The 9860-nt window shown below is 43.3% G+C and overlaps 2 protein-coding genes across 2 annotated transcripts in view; one reads left to right on the forward strand and one right to left on the reverse strand.

Annotated features, from left to right (window-relative positions):
* Positions 1-3656, forward strand: part of LOC308314366 (homeobox protein DBX1-B-like) — a gene marked incomplete at both ends in the record, with an annotated part of 7171 nt that extends 3515 nt beyond the window's left edge. Inside the window, 2 exons of the mRNA XM_080761965.1 lie at positions 1932-2140; positions 3273-3656. Coding sequence (XP_080618091.1) covers positions 1932-2140; positions 3273-3656 — 593 coding nt within the window. The remainder of the gene's footprint in view (positions 1-1931; positions 2141-3272) is intronic.
* Positions 3657-6787: 3131 nt separating this feature from the next.
* On the reverse strand, positions 6788-7744 carry LOC308313894 (protein FAM221A-like; the record flags this gene model as incomplete). The annotated part of the gene is made up of 1 exon (XM_080761221.1): positions 6788-7744. One exon carries the CDS (start codon positions 7742-7744, stop codon positions 6788-6790), a length of 957 nt encoding a protein of 318 aa, XP_080617347.1.
* Positions 7745-9860: the final 2116 nt, after the last annotated feature.

The raw sequence follows: 9860 nt of genomic DNA on the forward strand, positions 1-9860 counted from the left end.
GCCAATTTTAAAGATTAAAACATCCAACTGGCCCGGCATCTCTGAATGCCACCTCACTGTGTGTGTGTGTGTGTGTGTGTGTGTGTGTGTGTGTGTGTGTGTGTGTGTGTGTGTGTGTGTGTGTGTGTGTGTGTGTTTAGTCTCAAAGCAAGAGACGTTTTCAATGGCAGTGATAGGACTATAATATAGTGGCAAGTCTTTAATAGACCCATAATATAATGGCCTGTCGGAGGCCTTTTCCACTCACTTCATTACTACACAGTTAGGTTTTCCATACAATTACCAGCCATACAATTCCCCTTCATGCTTCATTAGAGGCTGTGTGACTGAGTTTTGGAAGAGCTAGAGCCTCTCTCATTAGCATAAAGCTCTGTTTACACCAATGGACAAACTGAGCGTTTCACATTCAGCTTCAGATATAGAAATAAAGGGAAAGAAAGAATAAATTGGTGGAGCTAGAGAAGCTCCACCAATCAGGGATCAATAAAACTCTCTCCCAATCAAATGTATACAATTTAAACTGTACAGGCATTTAGAAGACACTCTTAATCCAGAGCAGTAACTTTAAAATTAAAGTTCCTGCTGTAAAAAGAAAAAAGAAACAAAAAAAAGAATATAATCACCCTTGTGTGAAGGGAGGGGCGCTCTTATCATCATACATCATCACGTTCCGGCCAATCGCTTTTGGCGTCCTCACTTTTCTGGGGGAAAAAAATCAAATAAACAAACAAATAAAAATCACACTTGTGTGAAGTGAGAGGCACGGAGGATATATGCTTAAGTCCATACATGGCTGCCAAATTATGTCACAGAAGGCATGCAGATGTTTGTGGGGGCATGAATAAGACAACCATCAAAAAAGTCCATAGACTTGGCCTCCACATGATGTCATGTCTGAAAGCCAGACGTTGGAGGGACATTTCTTGCTCCATTCATTCATCCTTTAAATACTAAAGCTATAAGGCACTCAACCCATAGGCTAATTGTTTCACCTATGATATTAACCAGATGTGAAGATTAAAGATTAAACTTTATTTTCCTTGAGGAGATTTATCCATCTATAAATGCACCATGTCTCTGTCTGTCTGTCTGTCTGTCTGTCTGTCTGTCTGTCTGTCTGTCTGTCTGTGTGTACGGCTGTAATGCACGTGACTCGAGGGCCGAGGGGCGTTCCACACCCCCACAAAAGGCCTCTGACCCGGGCTCTGAGCAGGGCCGCTATCCTGTTCTGACATCATACTCCATGCATATTTGGGCATGTCTGACACAGAACTCCATATATAGAAAATAAAGGACACAGAGAGACAGATACAGAAATGTCCACATTATGTGCATAAAAGGGACACAGACAGATGGGTGGAAAGGGGGTATACAGTATACTCTAAAACGGGTACAGCGGGTATACTACAGCCGGGCACCCGGTCTAGTAATAATATAATAATAATAATTATAGATTTAACCCATTCTGGGCGGGAACCCCTTTTGGTGTTTTAACCATTACACTTTAGCTATTGAAAAATATCAGATCTACAAGCTCATAGCGCGGCTTGTAGGTCTGCTATTTTTTTTTAATCGTGAAAATGTGGCACAAACCTTTGAATATACACTTTCAGAGCGAATGTTTAGCTTCTGGAGGGGTCCCTGGAACAACATATTTTGAGACAGGGGTCATCGGCCAATTACATATATCATCTTTGGGGTCCTTGACATGAAAATGTTTGAGGACGACTGACGTATAGAAACATGGGTTTTTTCAGAAAACTGTCAGGATTTAGAAGACATTTGTAGAATCGTCCTAATATTAATGATAATAATAATAATAATAATTGTTGTTATGATCATTATTTCTGATTTGTTTATTAGTTGAGAACAATGATATGTATACAATTACCGTAATATGTTGGGCGTCGTTGTTTTTGCGTCCCTTGCAGCCTCTGCCTCGTCCTCTGTGGTTCCGGTCCCAGGGACGTTTTCGTGGCCTCTGCTCCCCAGGGGGAAGCCCAGGAGGGGCATGCTGCGGAGAGCCGTCTTCTCAGACCTCCAGCGTAAAGCCCTGGAGAGGACCTTCCAGAAGCAGAAGTACATCAGCAAGCCAGACAGGAAGAAACTGGCCGGCAAGCTGGGACTCAAAGACTCCCAGGTATATATATATATAGAGATGGACATGTTATTCAGAAGTCGAAAGTAAATAAGAAATGTTTGCATGAACACCTGAAACAATTGTGTAGATCCAGAGATCCAGAGAGCCAATGATCGCACATGCTCGTTTTAGTAAGCAAATCTTGAGATTGTTGACGGTCCAGACGTGTGTACACACTGTACATCTAAGTTGTAGCCTAATGTGTAATGTTTTGGTCATAATAACGACTGAGAAAAAGCACTGAAATGTACAATGCCCGGCTGCCCGCCGCAACAATCCAGATCAAATAGCAGTCTTAAGGTACATGGCTCAACAATATCATGAAACTGAGAAAGCGGCCAGCACACAGTAACACATTCACTGTGTGCTGGCTGTTTGCTCAGTTAGTTAGAGAAAATTAGCAAAATGTGTGGTAAATCTGCAAAAAAAAGAAAAATGCTTACCACTAGCTTTCTTCACAAATGTGTTCATAAAAGGTGTCTACTGTACTATACATTTGTTCCAACCCAACTCCCTTGGGAAACTTGTGACAGCTGCTGAAAGTTGGGGTACCATTAACAACCAATATAAGGCAAAATTCACAAAATTGAATTATGCTTTAAGTAGCATGTGACATGTCAAACTAGGGGTTTTTCATAATGCTGAATCCATTCCAAGCATTTTGTTTTGCACGAATATACTTCTTGGGCTAAATTCGGCCATAGCCACTTGCCCTAATGTGCACAAATGTGCTGACCTCATGACATTTAAGATGACGGCTATGGGCATTTTTAGGCAAGTGTTTTTTGTGAAAAATAATGCTTGCAATGGATTCAGAATCATGAAAACCCCTTAGTTTGACATGTCACATGCTACTTACTTAAAGTATAATGAAATTTGGAAAATGTTGCCTTATATTGGTTAATAATGGTAACCTATCTTTCAGCAGCTGTCACAACACCTGGAACAAATATATATGTGATAGTAGACACCTTTATGAACACATAATGTGAATAAAGCTAGTGGTAAGCAATATTTGTTTTGCAGATTTCGCTCATTTCCCCTTAGTATGTGTCATTATAACAACCAAATGTATATTTTGACATGACAAAAAAACACCTCTTTGTCTTCCGGCACGTTCCTTCCCGTCAAGGTGAAGATCTGGTTCCAGAACAGACGGATGAAGTGGAGGAACTCCAAGGAGCGCGAGCTCCTGTCCACGGGGGGCTGTCGGCAGCAGACGCTGCCCACCAAGGCCAACCCCCACCCGGACCTCACAGACGTCGGCGGGGCATACTGCCACGACGATGAAGGGACAGTAGTGGGCGAGGAGGAGGGCGAGGGAGGGAAGCCGCACCTCGGTCTAATGACACAGAACCACAGTGGTCGAGTTCTACTGGACGACGGCCTGCAGAAGGAGGCCTCCTCCCATCCTGATCTTCGTCGTCGTCGTCATCACGATCTGTCCTCCCTGTCGGAGTCCAGCAAGCAGTCCGACTTCTCAGAATCAGAGGATGAAGAAATTACAGTCTCGTGAGGTGCACTAGAGAAGGATTTAGTGATGAGGAGACATTATTTATGTTAAATATTGGGAATATACAGGCGACGGTGTCTCACAGGAGGCTCTCTCTCTCTCTCTGCAGTTTAAGGAATTAGTGAAGTTCATATCTCCCCTCCTGTAGAAGACAAACCATTGTTAAATGCATTGAAATGGGACAATGAATGATACAGGCCTATTGCGATTAATACTAATCACCATCCAGCCTTTCTCATCTCTCCAAAAGGAAATCCATGCGTTGTGTTAAACACAGAGACGTCGTTGTGTGTCTGCCTGTATGAGAGTGTGGGGGGGGGTTTGTGTATGTATGGTTTGAAATAGTCTGAAGCATGTTTAAAGAAATAGCTGAAATAGCCAATCAAGCTCACAACACGTAGCATTGTTACACGCGCTGTCATTTTGTAGAACTGTTATTTTCGCCGTTTTTTTATTTTTATTTATATCAGTTTTTATATTTTTGGAAGACATACCCAAAATACGAAGGCTCAGGTTTAAGGTGGTTAATAATTAGTATACAGACGTAGCCTTAATATTTTTTTGTTTGATTATATGTTGTTTAGCACTGGATATGTGTCACCTCATGAGGAATATTTCAGTGCCTCTATATTCTATCCAACTTTAGCTGTATTTTCTGCAGCCTTCCTCTCAGTGCCATACTGTGCATTTTTAAATACTTATTTTATACCAAGGATTGAACTGACAGCATTTTCATTTAGATTAAAATGTTTCATGTAGATTAAAATGTTTATATAACCTTTTATAATACACATAATTTCGTGGTGTCTATACATAAGTGTATTGGTAAATATATTTTCTCAAATAAAACTTAGAAACATTCCAATTAACTTTCGGTGTATGGAGGATACGTTGGCCTTTCATTTTAATTCATACCAAAATGTTATTTTTTGGGGGCGCTAGCCCCTCCCTACAGCTTTTGTCCACACACGTCTCATATTTGACATCGACAATGAAAGGAGAAAGTAGGTGAAATGTCCGCCAAATATGACATACATTTGTGGCAACACAACCATTAAATGCCATTGACAATGAAGGGAAAAGTTATGTAGATGATGTATGATGATGTATGACAAGAGCGCCCCTCACTTCACACAGGTGTGATTTTTTTTAAATCTAAATCTGTTAACTCGATATACTACAGAACAGAACAGAAGACTGCCTGCCAGAGCCATTCTCATCTTCCCCCCTTCACCAGAAAATAAACCACACTCCTGTGAAGTGAGTGGCGACCACTGTGGCTGCCACGTGACGGCACTGCATTGGCTGCCACATGAGTCATGACGTCACGAGTGGGTCCCGTTTTTTTTAACCTCTCAACCTTTTGAGGGGCGCTCCTATATGTCCAGCTTTTGGCGTGTCTCCACAGACTTTGTCCTACACAAACATTAAATTCCCATTTACAATGAATGGAGAATTTTACGTCATATAGTGTCTGAGCAAAATAGACATATAGTGCCAATTGTACGTCATGATGATAAGATCCTTCCTTTTGTTCTATGAATTCTCCGCTTCAATGTATTGTTTCTTTTTACACGATGGTTTCGGTTGTAGTGTTTTCTTTCCTTTATCCATCCTGGCCTGTTTCTTGTATGAAACAAATCACACCCGTGTGAAGTGAGGGGCGCTCTTATGATCGTACATCATCACGACGTAATGTTTGTGTTAGGACAACACGGACGATTTGCACGTCCACAGACTTTATATGACGTAAATTCTCTATTCATTGTCAATGGCATTCAATGTTTGTTAACGCAGATACAGCCACTTTGCTCAGACACATGACGTAAATTCTCTGTTCATTGTCAATGGCATTTAATGTTTGTGTTAGAACAAGAATCTACACTATAGCTGAATATAAGAGGACTCTCAACAATGAGTTACAAGATGTATTTATATCAGCCACATGACATACATTGTACACTTACTGTCCTAAACAAACATTAAAGTCCATAGACTTGGCTGGCGAACGATTTACATCATGAGTACCCTAAACAAACCGGTTGGCAAATGATTTAAGTCCTATGTAATTATAAACAAACATTAACAAACCCATAGAACGATTCACATCATAAGTACCCTAAACAAAAGGAACGGTTTTGGACATACAAGGTTTCCACCCGACAGCAACAGTATCATACTGGACAAATAATTAAATACGGCACACAAATGATGCTGTATATACTACATTGAGATTTTTAAGTGTGGTTAAAGATAGATGTAATCTGTAACATTTAGCTGTCATTGAAAAGCTGTTGGATTCATTTGCGTTGTGAATGCTGTTGACCAGCCATGTGGTCCTCAAATGTCTCCCTCTACTAAGTGGGGTTGAGTGATGTTTACCAAGTGTGGTGATTGATGTTTCACTTGAGTCGCAGAACATGACGACACAAGGCAGTATCACACAACAAGTTCTGAAGTTTATTTCACACAGAGAATATAGACTTCACTATACTGTATACAGTACTGGTCACGCCTTGTGTCCAGTTGTAAATAAACTGTGGTCGAGCGCTATCATAAGTAGAATCAGAACAGTTATTAATCTATAGTTATTCTATAGTCATGTACGTGTGGCTCAATCAGATGAGCTTAATCATTCAACACTGGCTTAATATGGAATCCGCTCTGCGCCTTCATCATGCTCATCAGATGATGGTCCCATCATTGTAGCCGCTTTCAAGTGCCGACAAGTTATCTCAAAATCGAATGGGCAGCTCTCAACTTACTGCTTTCCAGAGGATGGCCTCTGTTGATTTTGGTGACCCCATGGTCTACTCTATCCTGTAGCGCCATCCTCAGGCCAAAATATGACAATTAAAAAGATTACTTCTCATAATCCTAATGAGCAGTATGGTATATATGGAGCAGTATGGTTGCTTCTCTTCAACTGCTTCCTCTGCTCAATCGATCCAGCTTTTGGTGTCTGCCTACACAGACATTACATGTATTCCCATTGACAATGAATGGAGAATTTTAGATCATAGTGCCTGAGCAAATAGACGGTGTCTATTTTTACGTCATGATGATCAGAGCGCCTATAACCTTTTCTTTATAAAATAAATACATAAATATATCTATCTATAGATACAGTAGGTTCACCGTGTGTCACGTGCCTTGCCGCCGGGTAAAGTCCTGGACGGTTTGGAGGAAGCCCCGCTGCCCCTCGAGGCCGAGACCCTCTGCATCCTCTCCGCCTTCAGCCTCTCCTGGTAGCGTCTCTCAAAGTACGCCATGTCCTTCTCCTCACTCGTCCTCATGTCCGGCACAGGCTGAAGGATCCCCGCAGACGACGACGCCTCGTCCACCCGGCCGGAGTACACCGACGTGTTTCCGTACGCCTCCTCGAACACGTGCGGCTGGAACGGGCCTGCACTCCGCTCGGGATACAGCACGGAGGCCGGAGGGGGACCCACGCCGCTGGGGTCCAGCCTGAGGTAACCGTCCGCCAGGGAGCTGAACCCGGTCAGCCCGCCCATGGCGGCGTACGGGACGTCCCGGCCCACGGGCCGACCCCGCCCCTCCCGTTCTCGCCTGGTCTCGACCAGGGTCCGGTGGCCGAAGCTAGGCTGTCCGCAGCCACAGGTGTACGAGCTCTGGAACCCGGCGCACGACGACGGGCACTTGGCGCACGCGTGGCCCGCGCCCTCGCTGTGGTCGTGGGCCGTGTGCTTGCACCCGCAGCGGACGGGCCGCGACCCCCCGGCGAGGGGCAGGTACTCGTAGGTCACACAGCGGCACCCTCCGACGCGGCACGGCAGGGCCAGGGGTCGCTCGTCGGGAACCGTCTCAAAGTCCGTCTTGTGTTCCTTGTATCGGTGCGTGCAGAAGCACTCGGTCTCGGGGCCGACGAGCTTACAGTCCATTCCTCCCGGCACGCCGTAGCTCACGTACAGCCGGTTCCTGGTCCGCTGAGGGACGACCCTCTCCTTGTACCGCTCGTATTCCTCGGGGGTGAACAGCGTGCCGCCGTCGGCGTCGCCCACGATCCGTCTGTACTCCAGGTAGTCGTCCACGGCCTGTTGGGCGGACTGATCCAGACGTATTCTTTCCATTGTCCACGAAGCCTGCAACACTGGTTGTTGTGAGACACGGGGAAAGTATAATGGTTTATGATAATTGTTTGTTGTTGTTTATGTGCAATAAAGCATGATCAGTACCTCGGCATTGCTATTAATCAACTTCCCCAAAACGTGTTTTATAATATAAGCTGAATGTCGTCACGTCACGTCATGTTGTGTCAAATAAACAAATACATTTATACGGAAAGTATAGGCGAACAATCTGTGACAATCGACGAGTTCACCCGAATGAATACATAAAAAAGAAAATTAATTAAATTAAATTAAAAAGACCAAAAAACATGCACATATAAAACAGATCAAACATTGGCCAAATTGTCAAATAACATAAGAGGCAACAATTCCACAAAACGATCTACAAAAACCGACCTTGCCATTGTCACAATATTTATCTGTGGAACCAAGTCAAACAAAACAGTTCAACTTTAGCAGTGAATGGGTTAGCCTTTTGTGCCGGTACAAATGACAGCCCTTTAGAAAGGACAGACATTTCTTCGGCATTTAATTGCCTAGTAGATAAGTTAATAATGTTGGAGACAGCTAGGCTGTTTTTTTTTGACCCGCCTGTGTCTCTTACCTTTGATCTCGTTGTGTAGTGTTGACCATATTTTCTATTATGTTCTTTTGGAGTCTGCACCCAGCACACGCCTGGAACTACATAAAACTGTCTGAGTAGAGCGGGCCTTTTCCCCTGATGTGACCTATAAAACTGGTCTCAGTCCTACTTCATTGACTGTGACCACACACACACACACACACACACACACACACACACACACAATTAACAAGCAATGCACACAAACACAAACAATAGTAGATGCACAATCTTGGGAACTTTTCACCATAACCTAAAGATTCGTTACTTTGCATCATTTCTCCTGAAGCACACATGCTACACAATATATTATAGCTTATATGTCTATTAATACATTTTTTATGGTGAAGGCTAGGGCAAGTGCTACGGGCTAAGATGGAGTCTGAAGAGGTGGGATTTGACTACGGCGGAAGATTGGGAGTGAGTCTGCAGTTCTGATTGCCGTGGGAAGTGCATTCCATAGTTTTAGAGTCAGAAGGAAGAAGTTTGGGACATGTGGAGCGTTGTCCCAGCGTTTTAGCGAAGGTACTTCCAGCTGCGTCAGCTGATCTGAGCGTGCGGGAGTGTTTGTAGGGTCCATCAGACTTGCAAGATATGGGGGTGCCATATCTTTGATTGCTTTGAAGGCTAGCATCAGAGTTTTGTATACTTGACTGGTGACCGAAAGCCAATGGAGGGAGCAGAGAGGGGGGGAGACGTGATCATTTTGGCTGGTTGAAGACCAAGCAAGCTGTGGCATTTTGGATCAATTGGAGAGGCTTAAGTGCGCATGCCGGTATGCTGTTATGTTGCATTGGCCTGAAACCATCCTGATGCTGTTAGAATTTGATACAGAACATTTTTTAACAGCTCATACAGTAGAATCATAGCGTTAAATAATCTAACTCCCATTTTAAGAAGCACTTTTTATAAGCAGACAAAAAAGCTGATAAATGTTTTTATGTGATGTATTCCCATGCTTTTTTGTTCTTGCTTAATGTAAGTCGCTCTGGATTAAGAGCGTCTGCTAAATTCCTAAATTGTAAATTGTAATCACTAGCCCTTACCCGTTGTGAGATATTTGCCCCCCTCTTGTGGCCGTGGGGGGGTACTGCGCCCGGAGCGTTTTTAATTCACTAATAAATCTTGCATCCTTTGGTATTCTTCTCCTGATAAACTACACGGTTTGCACACATCTCACCATGCACAACGGCGACAGGTAGCCTGTCCACACATGGACCGCTACTTTGCATTCATATTCATGTCATATTGACAGTACAATACCCATTTTTGCATTTTTTAATCCACTAATAAATTCATTATAAATCATTAATGTGTCAAATTGGAAAAAGGGCTCCATTAAGACCTCCATATAATTATGGTCCATGCCTGTGTGAAAAGTGGGAGTGATTGGGCCAGCCAATGTTGAGATAAAGCGCTGTCAGGGACATTCAGACAGACAGACATTCAGACATTCGCTGAATTTTAGTATGATGATGATAGCGTTTAATATTT

This window comes from Protomyctophum bolini (assembly GCF_963924005.1).
Source record: "Protomyctophum bolini genome assembly, chromosome: 4".
NCBI lineage: Eukaryota > Metazoa > Chordata > Actinopteri > Myctophiformes > Myctophidae > Protomyctophum > Protomyctophum bolini.